This window comes from Pteropus medius, unplaced genomic scaffold (genome assembly GCF_902729225.1).
Source record: "Pteropus medius unplaced genomic scaffold, Ma_sr-lr_union100, whole genome shotgun sequence".
Classification (NCBI taxonomy): domain Eukaryota; kingdom Metazoa; phylum Chordata; class Mammalia; order Chiroptera; family Pteropodidae; genus Pteropus; species Pteropus medius.
In genome coordinates, this window is record NW_024342474.1 from 9,697,140 (window position 1) to 9,721,892 (window position 24,753).

The window sequence follows — 24,753 nt, forward strand, 5'->3', positions numbered from 1 at the left end:
TAAAACTTTTTCTTTCTACCATCCTACTCCCGAGTCTGTGCCTAAAAGACTTTCATTTGAAAGTGAAGCAAACCAGAGTCCAGACAGAAGGATAACAGGAGATCCCCTGAAGTTGTTAAAATGAGGGTCCTTTAAGAACAAAACTTGACCTAAACTAGAACACTTGATGGAGATGTGAGATTACAGAAGGTAGACTTCTTACTAGTATCACTGTTCTGAGATTTAAATCTCACAAATGGACCAATAGTTTAGTAAGGACATCAAAACCAATATTTCAGCAGCACACCATCTGCCTCAAAACAGCATCTAAGATTTCTTAAAAGACATGCAGTAACCGTTTAGTGGCATCTTATAAGACGATGAAGTGTGCAGGTTCTAGAATCAAATTGCCAGGGTTAAACCCTAGCTCTGCCGCTTACTAGCCATGTGGCATTGGGCAAGTTGCTTAATCTGAGTGAATCGGTTTTCTCCTGTGTTATGGGATTAATGGTGCCGGCACATCATGGTTTTACTATCTCATTTGATCCCGACAATCTTTACAAACAGTGCCAGAAACGTGGTAAGCACATGTTTGTTTGAGGGCCTTAAGTGTGCGGAATTGGCTGATAACAAACTATAGGCCCTAGCAGATGACAGCATCAGGGCAATTAAAGAAAAATTTCAAATATAAAGTGTCCACAACATATGGACGGAGATCTCAGGCTGACAGTCAGGAGAAACGTATGATCCAGAGGGTCTGCAGATCAGTTTAGATAGACCATACCCGTGGAAGATTTTTTAAAAATTAAAGTGTGGATTCGGAAAGCGGCAGGGGCTATCTTGAGAAAACATGCCCTTTGAAATCAATCAGCACAAAAACTGTCACAAACATTCATACCAGTATACGTCAGGTAAATTTACTTTTCATGTCCAAGGACTGAATCCCATTCAGAATTCCCAGGACAAAATGCCTGAGGATGGTGCTGAAGTAGCAAACACACATTGCCACAAGGTCAGGGCAGGAAGCAGGTCACCTTGGCTGTTTGTGCTGAAACATTAAGCATAAATGCATCTTTCACAACATTTTCCTTCATGGTCTGTTGCTGAAGTGACTGAAGCCGTCACATAGATTTTAACTATATCCAGGCTTAACCATGTTAAGATTTCCAGTCTGGCCCTGAGGTGGGAAGACTCCAACTCCTCACTAAAAGAGGGCAACCCAGGAGCTTGTCAGTGAGAAACTGGTTCATTAGGAATCAGTCAATGACATAAAACTGGTTCCATATGAGTGGGTCGATGTCAGCAAAAGGCAGGGGAACGATCCCAGATTACGAAACTAAAGAGATAGGACACTATATGAAATGTGTTTCCAATCCTTGATTGGATTCTAAGAGGAAAAAAGTTATGAAAGGCATTCTTGGAATTGCTGGAGAACTTTAAAAGTGAAATATATTGTTTATTGTATGGTTACTGCTTTTCTTAGTTTAATAGTGGTGTGTTGTGGTTAGGTAGGAAGAATCATTTTTAGATGGTGCACACTGAAGTATTTCGTAAATAAGCATCTATTTACCATTTCCAATAGTTCAGCAAAATCTACAGGTAGAGCTCTTGAGAAAAGGCAAATATGGCAAAATAGTAACAACTGGTGGATCTACATGAAGACTGTATTTATTTTACTATAATTTTTGTAATTTTTTTATAGGTTTGAAAAATTTCGAAATAAAAAGCTGGGGGAAAAAGTTTAAAAGGGGTAAAAAATCATGGCCTAATCTACTGGTTTCTGGCTTCTGTAGCTTATAAAGGTGAGATGCAGGATCAAGAGAGGTAAGAGTTGGTCACCTGAAAGTGAAGCCGTGAGGGAATGGAGGCCCCAAGGTAAGAAATTCACAGCTGCCTCTCCCTTTGAAAACACAGAACTATACTAAAAAAAGGGATTCAGAAATTACTACTTAAAGGGATTAAGAAATCACTACATAAAGCCAAGGCACATTGTCTGCTTAAATATCCATATATTGAGAAAGAAAAATCATTTCAGTGCAAATGTGAACATTAACTAAAGGACAGACTTTTTTTAAAAAAAATTATTTTTATACAACCAGAAGAAAAAGTACAAAAACATTTTAAAATTATATGATTTAAGTGATCCTTGAGCCTTCTGGTCACCAAGTCGGTCATCTAGCAAAGGCCAAGTGATTAGCACAAGATAAGAATAAGGGATCAGCAAAACTTGGGTGTGCGTAATTGAACCACGACCTCCATGTCTTCCTCAAGATTGGACTTTGGGTCAGGGAAAGAGAAATATAAATGGTTAAAATTGTTCTCCCTGCCTCAATTTGATCACCATTCCCCTTAGGGCTTTGGTTAGAACAAGGCCGCAGACTATGACAGGAGAGGAAGGAGAGAGGTAAGGCAGGAGTAGCGGCTGCTGAGAAAGCATGAGAAAGAAGAGGCCCTGAGTGTCATCTGGCCCGTGAACATGGAGTCAGGAGCAGTTCTGCTTTCTCCAGTGGACAGCGATAAAGGACCGTCTGTGTGTGGCTTTCGAGGTTCTTTTCAATTTATTCCTTAACAAAATCATAACGTATATTTGTTGTCAGCAAACTTAAGAAGCTATATGATAATTACTTGACCTCTTTCCAAGGAGTGCTAAAAACGAGGATTACTTCATTTCTGTCTGCATTCATTTCTAATACAGCCAAGAATATAAGCATACTTTAACTTTATAGTTCTAGATCATTTAAACCATGAGCTGGTGCTAATAAATTTCTGTAACAAAGCAGCGTGTTAAATTTGCAGTACCTACTGTTGCCAAATCAATGTAAATGTAAATATTTAATTAAAAAAAAAAAACAAAAAAACAAGAACCCAGGCCTACGCATTCATATCATTGTGATGCCCTTCCTTCAGAAGCTATCGACACATTTCTCAAGCTTATGAAGCAACTGGCAGTGATGCTTTCGGCAGACCCACTGACAACGATCACTGACTGAGGAGTATTATAGGGTGAGCTGCGTTAGTGGGAATTTCTGTTGATTTGAGATTTTTCCAGTGTTTCAGGGAGAATTTGATTATTAGGATTATGGAGAGAGTATAATCATGGAATCTGAAGAAGAACTCAAAGATTTCGGGAAAATCATATCTGCTTAAAATACTGATATTTTACATAATTTCCAAAGTATTTTCACACACTTCATCTTACTTAATCTTCAACAGAAACCCCAGGAGATAGGTAGGGCAGGTGCTATTATTTCCATTTTACAGATGAGGAAACAGGCTCAGCTAGCCTAGGCTCTGAACTGTTTTTTTGTTTGTTTTACTTTAAGATTGATGTTTGTTCCACACTGCTCCTCCAATGGAAAACAGAATTTCCTCTGTGACTACCTTAGATACAATAAATATTTCTGAGTACAAAGAACTTGATACATCTAACTCCCAAAACAAAGCAAGAGCTTCATCTCCCATGTCCCTCTCCCCACCCGACAAAAGCAACTATTATTAATGGTCACTTCTCCAATAGTAGCATTAGACGCATGAGCGAGAAGGTGCTTTCTGGAATGTCATGTGTTTACTTTCTTTTGTGTCTATAAGCTCTGAGGCACTAACTGCTTACCATTCAAAGCTAATGTTATCTGCCAAGATGGCCTGTGCACACATAAAGAAACCAGCATTTATTTTGGAAGTGGCTAAGTTTCCCAGTTGTTTCTCTGGCTGTGTATTTACAATTGACTGATCATAAGTCTGTCTGAAGCTAAAGACCATAGCTTTAACAATGCCATCTTGTACCCGTAACTGCACCTTTTGCTCAGTCTGTGTAAAGTAGCAACACTGAATGTTCAGGTTCTCTATTGTCTTTGAGAGAAGACCCAAGATTACATGGGCCACCTGCACTGCACATTTAAGGTCAGAAAATCTCCCAGGCCCAACTCTTCAGCCTCATTAAACTATGTAATTAGCTTGCACCTCAGATCAGTTCCTTACTGAAAATGTGGGTTGAGAAATGCCTGTTTCTGAAAAAGCTTGAGGAAATGCAACTGTTAATAAGCCCCCTGAGTTTACTCACCCATTAAAGCACATCTTATCTTGATCTTTGTTCGTATATATTTAATTAACGATTTATACCTTGACAGTTTCACAAAGGATATGAAGCAGCCTGGTCACATAGCACATTGCTCATTGACAAACTATTCTCAAGAAAAAGTGGGCCAGAGGCCTAGAATTGATTTCACACACATAAATCTATGATGCCAGTTAGGCCTCTTGAGACGCACCTATTTTCCATGGGCTATGACACGGAACCTTAGTGACAAATCCAAACGAATATAAGGAACCATTCCAGGGGTACTTTTTGACAATATTATACACTTTCTCACAATCAGTCGAGGTAGCCCTGGTTCATCTCACAATCACAGCTCTCATCATTTGCAGCACATGGTGGCCAGCCTTTATCCTTTCTGATAGTGTGCCTCTACTAACTCATCTGAGTGTAAAAATTTGTAGACAGATCTCATTCAAGTTATCACCTATTTCACTTCACTACACTCAATCAAATGGTTGGGCTGAAGGATGAGGCAGATTCTTCCCCGCCCCCCACCCCACCCCTACTTCCACCCCTGACCTACAGATGTTGCCGTCTCCCCTTAAGAATTGAATCTCTGAAGGCAGGGCGTCTCCTCCCACACGCTTGCGGCGTGCACCCGGGGCCTGGCACACCCGGGGTATGGTCTGTGGCTCCACCTGGGGCACAAACCCAGGACCTTCTGCATGTAAAGCAGACATGCTAACCACTACACTATGGAGCCTCCCCTGAGGCAGATTCTTAAGAGAGGATGGGCAACGAGATTTGCCAGGGTATTCTCATTCCTGAACGAGTCAGCAATACTCAGCCAAAGAATTACTAATAGAGCAATACCTTGAGACATGCCCAACTATCACTCTTGAAGACCAGTGATAATACAATGATCAAGCCCCCATCTCCATTAAACACACACATAAGTGGGCATGAAATGGTATGACAATGGCCCAGTGAAAAAGCTGGGGAGGAGCAGTTTTAACCGTTGCTTTGCATTTGGGTGGAAGGGAAAGAGGCAGGGGAGGATGTGGATGGTGATATAGTCATATATGGATGACTTCTATCTAATGAAGATAAACTTTGGTAGAAAAGAGCCATATCTGGAATTTATCCTCTTTAAAATGCAAGAATATTTTTAAATACCTCTCTTACAGGCATAAGAGAGAATCAGAGAAATCTCATTGCAGGCATTTTCTACAGTGTTTCTGCATTTTTGTAGTTTTTTTTTGTCATGTATGATATATCCTATAGTATTGCGTGAGTTTAGTAATTCTCAAAAATTGTTTTGCTCAGCATGTATAGTCCTGTTGATAGCCAGAGTTAAGCAGATTGACAGCAGACTAGGTCAGCAGCATCACTGTATTTCTTACAAGTATTATCTCTGGACTACTTGCAACAGATTTAGCTTGGGTATTTATTACAACTGCAAACTCTTGGGCACCACCCAGAATAGGAAGCTCTAGATGTGACCTCAGGAGAATGCACTTTTTACAATACCTCAGCTGACTATAATACACACACATTAAAAAAAAAAAAACCTCTTTAGTGAAATACAATATACATATAGAAAACTGGACACTATACGGCTGTGGATTTTATCAACTCAACACACAGTTGTATAGCCAGGACCCTTTATGCCTACTTCCAGGCACTATCCCCTATTGTGGATTCACTCATACTGTTTAGTAAATGCAAATCATTCATCCTCGGGGCTGTATAGTATTCCACTGTGTGATGCAAACCAAATTGAGAACCAGTACTTTCCAGAATGAAGTATAAATAGAGCTATCCCTGCACGGATATGTCACGCCTTATTCTTGAAGGCACTCTTTTCCACTTTTATCACAAGGCCGAACTTTGCCAGGAGCTACAGAAGTCACATTATAACTGGTCAGAGGACTGGTCTGGAGTGCAGATGGCCCAGAGCGGTGGTTGTTTTTTAATTTTACAGAGGCTCCTTCCAGGGTGGGATGATAACTATGGAGGCATTACATATCTTTTCCTGACACTGGATTTTCAGCTCTGCCTCATGAGCACTCATTAGAGTGGACTTCTTTCCCGCCTGCTGCATTTGCTAAAATAGCCAATTTGGAGGCAGTATTAGTATAGTGGTTTTGCTTACCTGGAGCCAGACTACCTAGATCCAAATTGTGATTTTGCTACTTCCTGTGTGTCCTATTGAACTCTTTAGAGCCTCAGTTTCCATATATGTAAAATAAGGCTTATAAATGTACCTCATGGAGTTGTTAGAGGGAGTAAATGAACATTTGAAAAGCACTTAGAAGAGCGTCCGGCACATAGTAAGCAAGCATAGGTATCTGATAGATGAATTGGTATTTCTAAACTCACTGGTGTAACACAGACACTAAAGAATCATATCGGTCTCATGCCAAAGGAAGAAAGGTACTGAGGTGATTGAGTGGATTAGCCCAGACTAGTTTCCACTCTACCCCCTTTAAAAAATTATATGTACGGAAGATTTGTTCATTTGTTATCCCTATTTCTGCCACACAACATTCTCTTTCTTAAATCTAAAAAGTGTTAATTAACATGCCTACACACTTCACAATCCATTTTTATTAACCTCTGGTAGCTAGAATTAATGGAAATCAAGTCAATCATTAATCCAGGGTTGGACTGTTGTTAAATAAGGTATTAACCCAAATTCAGTTTTGTCCAGGATGATGGATGAATAATTCTATTACAACTAGAAATACCACAGAATCCAATCTCTGATTCATTTTAGCTTGTTTCCTGAAGCTGTGACATTTTGTGTATTTGAGATATTTTATGTATTTCCTGAGCTGCTGTAGAAACCAGGATGCAAGGTCAGCCAGGGGCTCATCTTTCTGCTTCTGTCCCTATCGAGAGCCTTTACGACCCAAATCTGTTCAACAGGCCCACAGCCTTCTTTCCCCAGCACTTTACCTTTTCTCCCCTGGACATTCACTCCCCAGTGTCTTTTCAAAATCTTCATGGCTTTCTGCTCACAGGAATCATACATACTTTTTAAAAATTTGAACATTCAAAAATATATGCTGTAGGATATGAAATCTATCCACACACCACTCCACTCACAAAAATAGATTCCAGATGGATTCAGGTGCTAAATATAAAAACTAAAACTATAAAAATATTGAAAAAAGTATAGACTATATTTACGACCTTGGGGTAAAGAAGGCCTTTTTAAATGAGACATAAAACATAAAAGCGTAAGGAAAAAGACTGATGAATATGACCTCATAAAAATTAAAAACTAAAAGGCAAAAGATATTGAAAAGAAAGTTTAAAAGACAAGCCATAGAATGGGTGAAATATTTGCTACATATACAGTAAAGGATATCCAGATTATCTAAGAACACCTACAAATGAGTAGAAAAACAGGAAAAGGGCATGAGGAAATACAAATGGCCAATAATTTTAGAATGAAGTTGTACAGGGATCTGTGTTTGTTCACCGCTGTCTCCAGCATCTAAAGCAGTGCCTCAATGTTTATGTAATGTTAAGTAAATGTAAAAACATGCATTCTGATTTTCAATCATGAAAATACAATTTAAAGTAGAGATTTCTTTTGACCTATTGGATTGTTAAAAATTTAAAGTGTTGGCTAGGATGTGAGGACATGTACATACTCATGTGGTATTGGGAGTGTAAACAACACAATTTATTGAAGAGCAATTTGTCAATATCTACCAAGTACAAAAATGCATGCCTACCTTGGGAAATTATTGCGCTCATGTGCTTGTTCGAGAGTATCGATCACAACATTTCTGGAAATATCTGAAAGTTCTAAATGCCCTAAATACTCATCCATATGAAAATGAATAAACTATGATAAAATCAAACCGGGAAGCAGTTAAAAACAATGAGGTATGTCTCCATATACCAACCCCCAATACACAAAGAGAAACAGGCAATTCGAATAACAATACGTATGGAGTGATACCCATAAAATAAAACTGTAGACACGTGCATATATGTAAATGCATTTTTAAAAGTTTGGATATGAACTTTTTTTTTCTTACAACATATTGTGGACATCTTCCCATGTCAAAACATAAAAATTTACCTCATAGAAAGGTTGTATAATATTCCATTGGCTGGGTATAGAAAAATCTAATTGATTCCCGATTGGTGAGTATATATATATATATTTTAATAGTTTTATTGAGATATAATTCACCCAGTCGAAGTGTACAATTCAATGGTTTTGGTATAAAACCATTGTCATTTTAACCATTTTTAAGTATATAATTTAATGGCATTGATTAGATGACTATCATTTCCATTTTTTATTATAAATAATGCTGTAAATCTATATCCGCATACATACTTTATACAAATGCATTTCTCTATAGGATAGAAAGCAATCATCTGCTAAAGGGTCAGTAAAAGGAGTGATAAAGAGAAATATGGGCTGGTCTTTTCCTAAGATTACTACATTATTATTAAACACATTTTAAACCTCTTAAAGAGATAGTGGATTTTCCAAAGCAAAAGTAGAAAAACAAAAAACTCTTATTTTTCTATGTTCATTCACACTGTCAAGTATATAAATACAAGCCAATAAAAGCAAAGGATAATTTGTTACTCAGTGTCTGGGCATACATATGCTAGACCCCAATAGAATCAGTTATCTGGTATCTGACAGCTTATCCTGAGTCTTTTTTTGCCGAACATACCACAAGCAATTGACCCTTACAGAGACAGACATAGCCTTAATGTTAGATCTAGTTTCCTAGTCTGGACTTCACAGTCGCAGTGGAGGGTGACTTTCAGAAATTCACTTAATCCAGTGGCCTTATGTTCCTCTTCTGAAAAAAGCAAGGTCTAGCCTGGATGCTATAACTTGTATGGCCCAGGTCACACACAAGGTGTGCTGGCAGAAATGAGGTCAGCCTGCAGGTGTGGTGGGAGCCTGCAGATGGGAGTTCTGCTCTGAATCTGCCAGTTTCTTGCTTTGTGGTCCTGGTCATGTTTCTTAACCACTGGCAAATTAATCTCTAAAGTTGTCTATTGGTACTTGTCTTACAGGATGTTGTGAAGATTCAATGAGATAAAGCACAAAACCTGCCTCTCTTATGCCAGACACCAAAAATGCCCTCGGTAAACAGCAGCTTCAAGTGTTTTAAACACCAAAGCGTGTGTCAGTGTCACGCGTCCAAGTTGCCAAATAATCCAATAATACCACAGCATTTATTATGTGCCAATCACATTCTGAGAATTTAACCTCTATCAATTTATTTAACCCTCTCAACAACCTATGAAATAAATACTATTGTTTCCACTTCCGAAATGGGAAATAGGCACACAGGGCAGGAAACTTACTCGGATTCACAGTTTCTAAATAGCATCACTTGGATCTGAACCTAGGTAATCTGCACTGTTCTGAGTCTGTATCCTTAACTGCTATTAAACTATCATATTTTTGTTTCAAATATATCTGTGTACTTATGAGCGTTGGTATAAATATGGTATTTCCCCCTATTCTGATAGTTCCTCAATTTCGATCCCTGATACCAAAATCTCTTTCTTACCAAGATTTTAAAAATTAAGATTACTTTAATAAACAGTCAATTGACCTATGTTTAAAATGACTGCCAGATGCTACCTTGTTTTAAAGATGGCAATATAAAAAGAACGACTATAAGAAAAGGCATTATTACACTTCTCATTGGTCACTTATGACCTCTAAGATCACACTGTGATTTCTATGAGCCTAAGATGTTTTGGAACTCAATTGCTTAGAGAGTTACTGTTCCATAATGGGCAACGCTCTAGTCCTTTAGCTATTTCCCTAGAGTTTCTACCTCAATATTGAATGGTTTTCCACGAGATCACATGTACTATTATACCAGCTCATAATATGTCCCTGAGAGGAAATATAGTTTGGACTGTTGATAGAGCATGCCTCAGTGTTTGGCAGCCTGGGATTCTGTTAATTTACCCAGTGTAAAAGGTTATTTTGTTTTCTTTCTTTAATTTACTTCTATCTCCATCTCTAGCACACCGGGAAAAGCTTTCTCCTCTAGCAAGTGGGCCCCCAATGGCAAGGAATGACCCAGTTACATGTCTGACCTGACCGTCTCATTCACAGGATACACAGCATGGTCAGCACAACTTAAGTGTCTCTATGTTGCACCTCCATCTTCTCCTCCCAGCCATTAAGAACGCTGGGAGGGGACTCTGTCCTACCAATTGGGCAGCTTGATGTCTTATTCACACTCTTCCCTCAGGGGTCCTGCAGACTTAACATCTAAGGTATCTTAGTCTGTGCTCGTTGGAAAACCCAAAGTTCCTGATGGCTAGATTCTGCCCCCTACTCTCTAGTTCCATGTTGTCCATCAACAAAATCTGCATAAATCTGAGTCTTAGTTGTGAGGAGGGAGCTCCTGAGCCCAGGCAAATCAGCAGACGTGGTGAAGTGTTTCTGAGCATTTAAAAATATTTAGAGAGACTGTATCTGCCCAGAGCATAGTAAAGATGTGGGTGTGGGAGGGTCAAGAGTGAGATTTTTTTGCCTAAGCCAATACATAGGTGATCAGCCAAGATACTCTCTTATTTACACAAGCGTCTAGCATTTGGCTTGACACATAGAAGATATTCGACATTTTCTAACAGAAACAATCTTGTTTTGATCAGTGTCAGAGGGCTCTGAACCTTTGTAAAGCATCACTTATACATGTCCCACTAGAATACTACCATCCAAAGGGCAGGAACTGATACACCTTGGCACACACCACAGAGTCTGGCACATTGCCTTGCTTATGGCATATCCTATTCTTGCAAAGGTATCATGGTCAACGAAGTGGTTTTCTTGTTACCCAACTCTCGTTGTGGAACCTTTATACAATAAAGTCTTGTGTGAAAATTCAATGTAAAAAATTAAAGCTGAGCTAGTCTGGTTTAAGGAAGGGGTCCCAAGCTGTCTTCTGTCTCCTCACCCATGAAGTATCCCCTCAACAGGAGCCTCTAGAGACCATTTGAAAACTGGAAGAACTGGGTCCTTGACTCCTGACAGTCCTGGGTTTGAGTTCTCAGCTCTTGCTTTCTAGTTGTCCTGGGCAAGTTGCCTTTTCTCTGAACCTCAGTTTCCCATTTGTAAAACAGGGATAATATGACCTAATTCCTTGATGCCAGGATTTAAAATAACTTGTAAAAGTAGCAAGTACATAGTAACCATTCAATAAAGTGTCCATCTTTATTACTAATCGTCAAATACCCCTTTTAATTCCTTTTTAAACACATTTTCCCAAGAACAGAGAACAGAATGTCCTATGGAAACATAGTTCCCTTGGGGATGCAAGTACTGCAGTTTCAGTGAAGTGTTACGTGAGTCAAAATATTTTCCCTATTTATCACTGTTCTTTGAACGATCTGTTTAAAAAAAACAACAACAAAACCATAATGACAAAATCCTTCTAAAACTTTGTATTTTCCAGCGAGCACAAACTAAGACACCCTCAATACTAGATACATTAGAAATCACCATCTAGTCTTTATCATTGTCCATACGTACAAGGGCAGTCCCATCTCCTCAGCATCCGGGGCTCCAGCTGCTTCCTGCAGCACCATCCCATTACAACCTTTTGGCTCCAAGTCTCTTTTCCCATTCACTTTGCTTGATTTCCTATCCTCTCACCTGTTTGGTAACATTCAAAGCTTTGTTCAAGTATCAGCTCTCCTGATAAGCCTTTCTCAACTTTACCAAGCACACTGGAGGCCAGGCCTTTGTTGCAGTGGTTTTTCCATGAAGGTGACTGTGTATAAGGCTCCCAAGCCCCAGTTCCTTAAGAGAAAGGTCCAGGTTATGTTCTTCATATCCTCTCACATGGGTTCTGATAGACAGCTCAATAAATGTTTGTTGAACAAATACATAAATGACTTTAAAAGTCAAATTGGGTTAATGACCCAAGTCTATCAGTTACCAAGATATAATTGTGGATCCTCCAGATTTTCCATCTATAAAATCTATTTGTTCTCAGCTCTAAAATAGGAATGTAATTCCAGAAATGGTTGTTCGACCTTATTTCTTAAAAGAAATATTTATTGTAATGCAAGATGAATTATAAAATCATCAGAAATTTTATAGAAAATTTTAAAGAAAACCATAGAAAACAAATCTGTTGTTTTCCAATCAGTCATGAATATCTAGGGTAATTATGCCTACCCTTGGATAAAGCAAGAAGTCTTTAACAGTGGTACAAGGTCTTCCATGATCTGCTCACTTTGCCTCCTCTATCCCTTTTACTCTTCCCTCTCCAGACACACTAAATTTCTTTGTTCCTCGAGGTCAGTACGCACCTTCACCACCCGGCGTTTGAATGCGCTATTTATTGCCTTGTTTGTCCCTTTCGCCTGGCTACCTGGCTGATGTCTATTTATCCCTCAGGTCTCAGCCTCCATATACACTCACAGGGCTAATCACATTTGTATTTATTGGATGTCTCTTCCCTCTGGCCCACCCCTCAGATTTTCAGGGCAGGAACCATGTCTTTTACCTTTATATACATATGCCAGCACATGCCACAAACTATATTAAGCATTCAATAAATGTTTGCTGAATAAATTGAATTAATTCATCTAGACAAAAAGAGAATTTAACTATCCTTTGAGACATTTCACTATACTTTATGGCTCTGTTTTCACTCACAGCAGCATTCAGTATGGTTAACCATGACCTCAGTGAGGAAAGAGTTAACATGGCCAGTCTGTTCTACTCACTTCTTATCTCTGGGAACACCTGCAGTCACGATAATGACCCTTGACCAAACTGACCACTAAATTTCTGAAATGTTCACTAATTAATAATGTTATTTTGTATTCCAAAGTCAGTAGGTCAGGATGTATCAAGCCAAAAGCATTGTTTAAAGTAAATATGAAGATTCATAATGTGCACTGGTTTGTACCCTGGCTGGTCACACAGCAATGTGACCAGCTCCCCTCAGCGGAGGTACAGTTCACAGTTGGAAAGGAACATGCATCTATCTGTAGGGTCCTCACTGAGGGAGGACAAGAAAGCCTACACTGACCTCTCTCATCTTTATATATATATATATCTCATTATCTTTCTATTCCTGCACTGTATCCTTTGCTTAATAACTCTTAGCTGTGATTATGACTTTTGAGTCATGAATCGTTCTAGCAATTCACTAGTGGGTGGTCCTGGGACTCCAAAACAGCCTCCTTCTTGAACTGCTGCCCTTCTTCAATGTCTATGACACCACTTTTCATTTCCCTCCTACCTCATTACTGATTTTCTATCTCCTTTGCTAGCTTCTATCTCTACCGGATTCTAAATGGTATAGTGTCCTACAGCTTTATTCTGGCCTTCTTTTATCTCTACTCTCTTGTTAGATTATTTCATTAGTCCCATGGGTTTCAATACCATCTGTATGTTGATGACTCTCAAGTTTATTTCCACAGCCAAACCTCTCCCCTGAACTCCACATACATACCCAGCTGTCTACTGGACATTCCCACTAAGGATTTCAAACTTATTTAAAAAAATTATCTATATCAGAGCTCTTGATTTTACCTCAGACACTTGGTTGCCCAAGCATAAAACATAAAGGTCATCCTGGGTTTTTTATTATTTCCTGATTTCTTCCCACTCCTCTCCCAACCTATTAGCAAGTGGTGTTGATTTTACTTCCAAAACAAATCTCTGACCCTTTCACTTTTCTCCATTTCTAATCGAAATCACCATCATCAACATTTGCCTGATTGTAATTGGGTATCCACTCTGCTTCTATACTTGCCCCTTTCTAAGTAATTCTGTATTCGGCAGCCATAGTTATCTTTCTTCAACCCTACATCGGATCACACCATTCTGCTTCAAACCCTTCAATTCTATTCTCGGAACAGAATTCAAACTCTCCATGTTTGAACTGGCTTGTAAGGCTCTCTATGAACTGTCCCCTGCACACCTCTCCAAATTCATCCAAGACTACTCTCCACTTGCTCCTGGTGTTTCAGCTTTACTGGTCTCGTTTCTATTCTTAGAACAAGGCAGAGCCCTTTCCATCTTCAGGCCTTTGCACTCACCACCGGCTTCTACACTTTGAATCAGAGTATGCTGTAGTCTGAAAACACGCTTCGTAGGTACATTTAGAAGTACATGTTCTTAAAACTCAAAAGATGACCAAGCCCAGCAAAATTTTAAGGTAAGAATGTTGTATTTCCCAGTTTATCTTAAATAAGAAGGAACTTACCAAACAAATGATAAATCTAAGTTTATCTCTAGGTTATCTTTAGGTCAGTAAGATTATTCACCTGAGCCCCTAAAAGTAAGCGAGAACAATAAAATGTGTTCCCTAGTTGAACAACCTTTATCTGAAATTTAACTCCATGTGTACCTGGTATTAAGGGGTAAATAAATCTTTCTAACTAAAAATGAGAAAACTCCTGTGAAATTGCCACATTAAAATGATGTGTTTCCCATATGTTCCCAGGTGTCTACACTTTCACAAGAGTGAATACCCACCTTTAAAAGCATTTTAATGGTTGGTCTCAACTGAATTACCAATAATTGGCAAGGGAATGAATATTTAATAGGAACTAAAAATTAAAGTTAAGATACCTTCAATAGTCTATCTATCTGTGTATTTCCAAAAATTGTTCTTTTCTGAACCACTCACTACAAGAATAATTAAACATGTCGAATGCTTGGATCTTAAATCTGTACAACATTCCTGAGTATGGAGGGGAAAAAAGACACTTAAAATTGAGGGTGTTCAAATCTGTGCTCAACTTTTTTGGGGGGTTGGGTGTTAGCTTCATCACATGATCTGTTCTCTTTTTACAGTCTCTTAATAGACACTTGGATTATGCTTGTGCAGTTTAAATAAAACCAGGAATATTTACTTAAATTCTTCTTAATGGAGGTGTGTGTATATTCTATATTAACCCTCTTTTAATACATGTTTGGTTAGCATTTTGGGAGAGTGAAGGGGAGAACATAACCACTCTGGGCTTGTCAGTGAATAATTCGATTATGCCCTTTACTGCCTGAAAAACAATAACTACACTGCTGCCTCTTCCTCCACTTATCTGGAGTTACGGCATAATGAAGTTGTCTAACTCTACCTCTCTAAGTTATCACATTAACTATCATAAAATAGTTTTAGCAAAAAAAGGTTACAGTGCAAGAATTTAATTTTCTTGAGAAACTGAAGTACTTAATACATACAATATGTGTAACCGTATAAAATTATATAAAGTCACATATATGTAACTATCTAAATGTATATATAAAATCATATATCCTACATACTTACACAATAACATACTATATACACTATACTATATAAAAGTGTATTTATATTCATCTTTCATTTACTATGCATGGAAAAGCTCTTCAGCTCTGATCCTTCGATTGCCTGTCACATTGAAACAGCAATTATTCGAGCCTAGGATACAAAGATGAACAAAACCTGGTCCCTGTTCTCCTGGTGCAACATAGCTAGAGCTACTGGAAGATGCTTAGGAAGAGAAGCACAAAGAAATTCCAACTCTGCTCAGGAGACTAGCAAAAGGCTTCCAGGACGAGGTACCATTTCGAACTAAGCCTCAGTTAACTGAATAAAATGCTCAAGTGGCCTATAACATTCATAACTGCTCTAAAAATGTGACGTTGCTAAATTTCACCTGCTGTATTCCTAACGTACCCATGCACTTAGAAAGGAGTCTTATGCATGCATCTGGGTAACCATCAGTTCGCATGACTTCGGTTGTGCTCCCTAAGTGTGGTTCTAATTTCTTCAGAGAGATTCCTGTCAGAAAAATTTAAAAACTGGGAAAGCAACTAATTGAAAACTCTTTAAACAAATAGAAGAGTTAGTTGGTTTCTTCTACTGAATTCTGTGATAGGTTAAACCCTCCAAATATGTAAGCACTATTGTTAATACCTTTATACCCCACCAGGAAGGCCGTTATCTTCGGCTCTGGGTAAATTCATGATAAGTCTGTGGAGCCAATTTGAGGGCAACTTGTTTGAAGTTGGCGGCACTTTCCCTCGATGCAGTGAAGGCTAAGCCCTCCCCATGGAGCTTGACAAAGTTATGTATGTGAAAGTTCACAGAACAGATTAGTTGTACTTTAATTTAAACATCTGACATTCAGAGATGAGAAACATTTTTTAATGTGCAACTCATGTCTGTTTTATTTTAACACAAACTTAAATTAGGACTTCCTAACCTCTCAGCAGACAATTATATTGTATTACATTGAATTGCTAAGGAGCTAGTCACTACATAGGAAGATTTAATTCCCTTCCTCTAACCCCAATGCATGTTGATATTTGATATATTTTTTAAAAATTTTACTTTAAGATTCTTTTTATACTTTGCATTCTTAGAGAAGGGGACATTCTAAACATACAAACTGAAAGAAGGAAACAGAGCTAATGGCAGTTATCTCTCAACTCTATATACTGCTGTCACCACAGTGTTACCTCCAGACACACATATTTACTGACTAGGAACGAAAACCAAACACCTTTTAGATGCTGCTACATAAATTTGAAGTGGGTCCTTATCAGCTCTCTGTGATTTTAGACTAACAGTTCCTAATCCTATCAGTCTATAACTCTTTTCATGTCCAATATTTTGCAGCTCCGCCTTTACCATGCTGGCATTAAATTAATAGAAAATATAACATTTATATACAGAATTTCAAAAAGACCAACTTAATATTCAAAGTGTATATAGAAAAAAAATAAAAGGAAAGCAACTTATAATAAAATATGGCATCAGTATATAAAAACTTGGGCATGATCCAAGAGGCGACATCATGAAACAGTCAGATGCTTATACCTTTATAGCTATCCCTCTAAATCCATGGGTGATCGGTTGCTGGACCCCTGTGGATACCAAAATTCGAGGATGCTCACATCCTCATCTGCAACAATGTAACTTTTTTTTCAAATGTTTTTGATCTGTGTTTGGTTGAATGTGGAAACCACAGATAAAGAAGGCAGATTGTAGCTGAGTACAGTGAATGCATCTATTACAAATGCAGACTAATTCAGCTGTGTAGTCACTGGTGTCAGGATTTTATGAATGTGAAATATCTCTCAGTCAAGTTCAGAGAGAAACAAAATGAAATTTTCCCTCAATTTATCTATAGTTACATTCTTGAAAAGTTCAATATATATTAAAATTGTAGGAAAAAGTATTTTTTGTTGGTATGAAAAACAGAGCTCAGATCATTGTAAGCTTGTCTTTAACCTATGTAGGGCATTAGAAAATATGGGGGACAAGTTTTCATTGTGCATGACCGTTCTGAACATTGCTAACAAGATCAGGAGGATGCATCAGAAGGCCCTTCCCACCCCAAAGATGTTTCAGTTATGGCCTACAACTCCCTCATTTTCCAAAATTCCCTCTAGGGGGGGCTACTTCTCTTAATGAGAACCACTGTTCTCAACTCAGGAGATGGCAGTTTGGTGGACGGGTGTCTTGTAAGTGTGCAAGCCAGGATCTCAACCTTCTTTTGTCTCATAATCAAAGAATTTTGGCATATAGAAAAAAAATTTTTTTAAGTCTACGCCAAAAAATAGAATTCAAACTGCTTTAGATAAAACTGGAATACAGAAATGAAGGAATTCCACAGATCACTCAGCACATAAAAAACATTTAATATAGGCCTTTCTTGGATGATAGAGAATGTTTGTCAACTTTGTCAGAATCACAGGGGTTAGGGGCAAGATGTGTAGGAGGAGAGGGTAGGCGACAATAACGGAGAAAAAGGTTAACTGGAGAAACTTTTCCCTAAAGCAAAGAGGTTTAAGGGTTTATTCACTATTTGGCATAAGAATGACTGCTTCAAATTACTCACGTCCTTTACAAACGATGGACAATTCATTCAATCTCAATTCTTTGCAGGTAAATTGGGGGATAATCATGGTATTTCATACCATTGTTAGAGTGATTAAATGAAACATATGTAAAGTGCCAGGTAAATAGTAAAATCCACTTGATGTTGGCTGTCATTTTTTTAAAAGTTTCAAATGTCACTAACCCCTAGAGTATTTGTTTAGATATATTTGAGATTTGGAATAAAATTTGTTACTATATATAAGAAGCAGAGTACAATTCTGTGTTACTTTTAGGATATTCTGTTTCAGTTTTCTCTTTTGAAATACACTACAAACATAGGGGAAATCTAAATCATTTTCTTATTACAAAAAAAGGCAGTGTCTTTAAAAAAACTCTGGTTATAAAACAAGGCTGATATCCAGAAGATGTTTCAGAAGAAAACTTTGCATTTCAAGTTAAAGAAGGAGAAAGACTTGCTAAACCAATATAACTTTAAATCACAAATAAGTATTATTCCTATATTCCTAGATTTTAGTGATTTTCTTGATAGTCCTCAATAAGTCCCCTTCTTTTACATCACAAAGAGCATTTTATATAGGATCTCAAGCAAACTGGCTTTATGATCACACTTGAGAAATGAACAGTGTGACAGAAAACTAAATATGTGGCAAAATTTAAGACACAATGTCCCCCCCACCCCCTAAGGGCAGATCACCAGCCAAAAAACCAAAATCTACCCAAGTCAAGGACAGGAGACAATAAGAGATCTATGTATGTGGACACAGTACATGCATCTTTGGGGCAGGAATCTAAGCCAGTTCTGGGGAGATTCCTGATTAGAAATTGTATAAAGACTCCTGGCAGAGGAATTAAATAAATATCTGCTGAATGAATATATGAAGGTGAGAGTCCTTGAGGAAAAAGCATGAGAAATAAATTCTCTCATATACTTTAAACACAACAATGAAAAATTGATAACACAGTGATCCTTTATCATCATTGTCTCAACATAAGATCTATCCTCTTAGCAAAATTTTAAGTATATCACAGTATTATTATCTATGATTTACGGTGATCTCTAGGACGTATCCATCTTGTACAATCGAAACTTTGTATCCTTTGACAAATCCTATAGTAATCTTTCAAACCACTAATTCCAGTACTGATTTGTGACTAGTATAAGATTCAGAAGAGCTGTTTTTTTCTTAGCATACATATCTCATGAAATTATAAATCAATAGTCTTTTGGAAGGCCATTTGGTTACATGTATCAAATATATAAAACTGCCTAAGGCCTAGTAATTTGTTTTTTGGAAATGTATCCCTAATAGCAGCTCTTATGTAGCACTCACTATGTGCCAGGAATTATTTTAACAACCCAGGGTCACAGCGGGACAAAGTAGAGAATCTAGAATTTGAACTTGGGCACTGTGGTTCCAGAGTATGTGCTCTGACAACTTTTCCAGTCTCAGCTATGAAGATGTTCACTATGGCATTGTTTATAACAGGAAAATTTTAGATACAAACTAAATGTCCATCAGTGGAGTGTGAGTAAAGTAAACAATAGTATATCCATTGATAGGGCACAAAGCAGGCATTAAAAATCAAGTTTTAGAACATGTTTGCATGGGCAAACGAGATATTTGGCTCAGTGGAGAGGTGGGGGAGGCACGAAATAGTGCTTATAGTGATTCCAATCCACTAAATGTTTTCTTTGGATGGAGAGATTTTAATTTTCTTCTTGGTGCTTTGCTCTATTTTCTAAATTTTCTGAATGAACTTAAATTCCTTTTGTACTCAGGAAAAAAAATTACTAATAAATTCCTCTCTAGGTCAGCATAGCCCTCAAAATATACAAGTCATACATATAACTTAAAATATTCTAGTAGCCATAACTACATTAACAAAAGTAAAAGGAACAGGTGAAATTAATTTTTAAGTATTTCTTATTTAACCTATATATCTAAAATGTTATCATTTCAACATAATATTAAAATAGTAATGGAATATTTTACTTCTTTGTATTGTCTTCAGTCACTTTAGGACATTTCAATTTGGTCTAGCCTCATTTCAACTGTTCATCAGCCAAGTGGCTAAGGGGTACTGTAATTGATAACACAGCTACAGATACGTGGCAGAAGTTATACTTTCAGATCAAAGGGGCCCAAACCATGACCCTGAAACTCTCCACTAACAACCTCAATCTCCGTGTAACCATCTACAACCAATTTAAGCTGCTGCTTTATAGAAAAAAAGATGTGCCTGAGAAATAGGAGAATCTAAGTTTGAATCCTCCCTCAAACACTTATCAGCTATGTGATCTTCAGCAAGTTAATTAACTTCTCCGTGACTCATTTCACCTGTTCTATAAATGATGATAAAGCCTACTTTGAGTTGAGATTGAAATAATGTGTTAAAACATCTAATACTTGGAAAACATTTGATAAGAGATTTTTATTATCTGCCCCTTGCCATTTGTAACCTTCCTCATTCGGATAAAAATTAGACTTAGCAGAAGGCAAGTCGAGATTCTTAAAACACAGATGGTAGAAAATCTCATTTTAAGTGGTCCTAGAATGAATTTTTTGGGATGTGAAGAGCTAAGCTGGAGAAATCCACAATAAATACATTTGTATTTTCAGGCTACTTGATGGCAGGGGACATCTTTGCTTGCTTCCCACAGCTTTTGCTCAGCAAATATTCAATCCATTAAACAAACAGATATAAATCACTGAATATGTACCAACCATCTTGCTATACAAAGAGCTAAGAGTAAAAAAAAAAAAAAAAAAAAAAAAAGAGGTGCTTCCTTAATTGATTGGAGAAATGAATGAATGAATGAATACATGAACACTACACTTTTACTGATTTTCTCCATTTGTCAGGTTTTTTTTTTTTTTGAGTTGCTTTTCATTTCACATAGATTTTCTTTACAATGTCATCACATAGTGGGGTTCCCTCGAAAAGACTCAACTGAAATATGGTCAGTCTACTATGGCTGAGTAAACATGTGCTCAACTTTTGTGTGGGTTTATAACACTTCAAAATAAAAAACTGAAAATCATCAAATATAATAGGTGATTATCATAACATGTATTGACGGTTTTATAGCATCTCTGTTTATAACAAAGATCAGTAACTATACAGATTTGCCCCAGAGTGGTGAAAGACTAAGAAAATTCAGATAATCAAGAGGATAAAATATTACATAGCAACCAATTCATATTTGCAGACTTTGTCAACTCATGGAAATATGTAGTGAAATAATGTGAATCAGGGGAAAAAGCAGAATAGAATCCATGATTACAACAATGAAAATGTGATATGCATTTACAAAAATTAAAAATGCATTTGGCAAGATAGGAATATTACTTTCTTCCCTAGTGGGTAGGTTGCCCATGTTCTTAACAAAAAAAAAAAAAGGAAAAGAACACATACGATAAGTCCAGTTTGCTAAGCAAAGTTATCTTACACTAGAGAGCAGGTTGGCTGGGGAAAATCGCCTATCTAGTGAAAAGAGTGCCAACAAAGGGGCATTGTCTTTTGATGCTCATGCTAACATGCAAATACTCTGGCAACTGACTCCCAGCTACCAGTGTGCAGTTTAGCCTATCACTTGGAACTGAATAGCAGATTTGGGATTTTTCTAAATCTGAATAATTATTCAGAACAACTCAATGCAAACATTTGACTACTAGTGTCAGATTTTATTTTTACAAGATAACTCCTCAGTCCTGTATCACAGGAGTGATACAAAGTTTAAAAAAAAAAAAGCCTGCTGACCTTCACTATTCCTGTTGTCCGATATTATGCAGGATAGATCATAAGAGCTGGTTCACATTGAGAGTCCTCAGCTTTCTTTCACGAGTACTATGTGATTAAAAAAATAAAAACTTACCAAATCATTTAAGTACTTAAAATTAACAACATCCTCATCATCTTGTGGTTTAAATGATGAGTGAACAATAACTCAAGCTAGTTGTGTTCTACATTTCCTTTATTAACATAATTAGCATTCTTCGATCTTTTAAAATTGTTCTTCTCTAGCCTTAGGGGGAAATGATTCAAAAGGCTGAATACATATGCTGATTCAAGATATGATTTCTCACACATCCAACCTCTTTAAGTTTGGATTAAAGAGCAATATAGAGTAAAACTGGCACCAGTTCTTTGACAATGTTGTTTAAAAACAAAGGTACTATTATACACATATACACTTATGCATTGCACATAAGTAAATTTATGTAATACTTCTTTAATATAAAAACCCTGACTTTAATTTTTTGGGAAAGAATATAAATATGGTAATTAAGAGACTCCCTATTGGCTGAAAAGCTCAGAACCCAGGTAGGGTTTGAACTCACCTTATAAACTGTTGAGATCCAAACTGCATAAGCTTGACAAAACTAGATTTAAGCATTAAGTTTTCTGGTAATTTCTTTGTGGGTACCAAAAAAGAAGATTAAGAAATAATATATGATAAAATTATTTGCTTTGCCTCCAAATGTCTAAGCCTTGAGGTAGTGATCTGAGTGCCAATCTGATTTAAAAACTCACCATCTGGGTGATCGTAGGCAAAATAATTTCTCTATGATCGAATTCTCCATCTATAAAAGTGAGAACTACTTAATACAACATAGTTATATGTTCATACTTAATATAGTTTCTAAATTACAATAAAGCAATTAAACAATAAACGTGAAAATGCCAAAAGCATTATCAATCACTGTTAACATACATTATCCAGCAATTGTCTTATTCAAATAAATAATTTTTAAAACAGCCTTTAACACTATCTGAGCCACTTTTTTTGCATAATTTTAAGCATTTGGGCTAATTATACACGACTCAAATCTTACCAACAGAACTGTACTATTTAAGAGAAACTTGAAAAGTGATGGTTTTGCCATAACTTTAAACCATAGGGCTAATTATACATGACATAGCAATTTCACCAAGAGAACTGCACTATTTTAATTTTTAAAAGACCTGAAAAAATGATACTAACAGTCTGAATCATATTTAAAGAGGTCAACAAAAAGGGAAACCTGAGATGGATAAATGAACTTCCTTGGCAGAAGTTTATTTAGAAAAGGAACTAAAATACACATTCCAGGCAACCAATGTCTGCAAGATCCAAACACACACACACACACACACCCGCCATTAACTCATAGGACTTCAATGACAGCGGAGACGCTTAGTAAAAAATCAGGTCTTCCTACCACTACTCCCCTAACAAAACAACACAACACACATAAGCAGAGAACAACCAACAAGCAAGACACTGGTGTATCCATTTGGAGCCCCTCTGAGTAGCTTCACAGAGAGTGGGCACGAAGCTAAGGCGTATTCAATGAATGAAAGCGAGGACTAAGGGTTTAGAAAAGTGCAGGAGACGGACCCTACCTTTCACAGATTTCCCAATACTGTGTAAGTGAGTGATAGAACTGTAGTTTTGGGCAACACTCTTCAAAAACGCTTCCATCTCTTCCTGGTGGTGGTAGCTGAAATCCAGCGCAGCTACCAAAGGCAGCAGCAGCCCTAGCCAGAGGCGGGCGAAGTCCATGTTCTAGAGATGAATAAAAATGATAATAAAGCTGAGAACAGAGAAGGGCGGGTGCAGGGGACTGGGACCGTACTGGCTCCGGCACAGTACTCTGGTGTCAAGTCTCCTGACACTACCGCTCCCTACTTAAGGAGGTAAAAGTTGGAAGCAGCACCTTCGGGAGTTAGTGTAACCGGAACACGGGAAACCTCGGGTGCCCTCCATCCCGCCGCCCGCCCCTCTCTCCCGCCGCTAGTCTCCACCACCCGCCGCCGCCGACGGCAGCTGCAGCAGCTGCCCCACTGCCCCGGCCGCGCGCGCGCGCGCCCGCAACCTCACCCCGGCACAGGCGCGCACCTCCACCCGCCCGCGGCCGCAGGGCCGACCAGTCATTATAGCCCGGCCAGGGGGCGGGCGCACACAGGCCTTGCCCCATAGCCTGACTGACGTCCCGCCAGCCCACTCAGACGCCGCACGGTCCCTCTTAGGCGGGGCCGAGACGCGCGGCCCCACCGCCTCTGCCGCCGGCGCACCTGGGCTACACGGCGCTCCAGTCGCGCGGGGTTTAGAGGCACATCTGGCTGTATGGGTCGTCTTAGTCACTGCTAGCTTGGAAGTGTGTCCTCATCTCTGCTATGGCTCCGGCCGCTGATGAGGTCCGGACCGCTCCGCAGAGGGGCATGCGGGCGTTTAGGTGTCTCCAGCTGCTGCAAGTTTGGAAATGTTAAAAACTCCGCGGGCTTCTCGTGCTGGGCGGGCGGGCGCGCCTACTGCTCACCTGGAGCTCCGGGGTGCACCGCGAGCTCTGGGCGCCCGTAGGTCCTCGCGAGTTCTTACAGGTATCTTGCGGCGTGAGTCGCCCGTGTTGCGCTCGCAGCCGCGCCAGACTCCCCATCCCTACTCTGCATTCGCGTGGGATTTTAGAAAGAAGAATGCACGTGTGTAGAAGTTTCAAATGTCATCAAGTGTAGAGCCCAGAAAAAATTTCGAGAATTATATATGGTGTATGAGATTTGACTTTAAATTTAAAACTGGAAATCCCATGGAAGAAAGCAGAGTCAACTATTTACAAATCTAATACCCCCTCCACCAATACTCCTTAGGTCAATATCAGTTCTCTCTTCCTAAAATGTGGTGCTGGCAGAGACCGCACATACTTGTCACACGTTACCTGTCAAGGTTAATGACTCGTTTGAAAACCACTGATTTGCAATAACATTACTTATCATTAGATAAAAATAGTGGTGTCAGGGACCCACTCCAGACATTGAACAGAATTTCTCTCAATGAGGCTCAGGAAAGATTTTAAAAGAACCTTAAGTGAATCCAATGTGCTT

At 38.4% G+C, this 24,753-nt stretch overlaps 1 protein-coding gene across 3 annotated transcripts in view; it reads right to left on the reverse strand.

Moving 5' to 3' along the window:
- The window catches only part of CPM (carboxypeptidase M), a 55,433-nt gene extending 31,459 nt beyond the window's left edge, over nucleotides 1-23,974 (reverse strand). Inside the window, exons 1-2 of one of the 3 annotated variants that reach the window (XM_039865967.1) lie at nucleotides 23,950-23,974; nucleotides 23,278-23,440 (exon numbers count right to left, since the gene is read on the reverse strand). In XM_039865967.1, the coding sequence (XP_039721901.1) occupies nucleotides 23,278-23,437 (160 nt within the window). In that variant the 5' untranslated portion in view covers nucleotides 23,438-23,440; nucleotides 23,950-23,974. Of the gene's footprint in view, nucleotides 1-23,277; nucleotides 23,441-23,591; nucleotides 23,728-23,755; nucleotides 23,816-23,949 lie in introns of those variants that run through there. The other 2 variants (XM_039865965.1, XM_039865966.1) reach the window with 2 other exon arrangements.
- Between the last annotated feature and the right edge of the window lie 779 nt (nucleotides 23,975-24,753).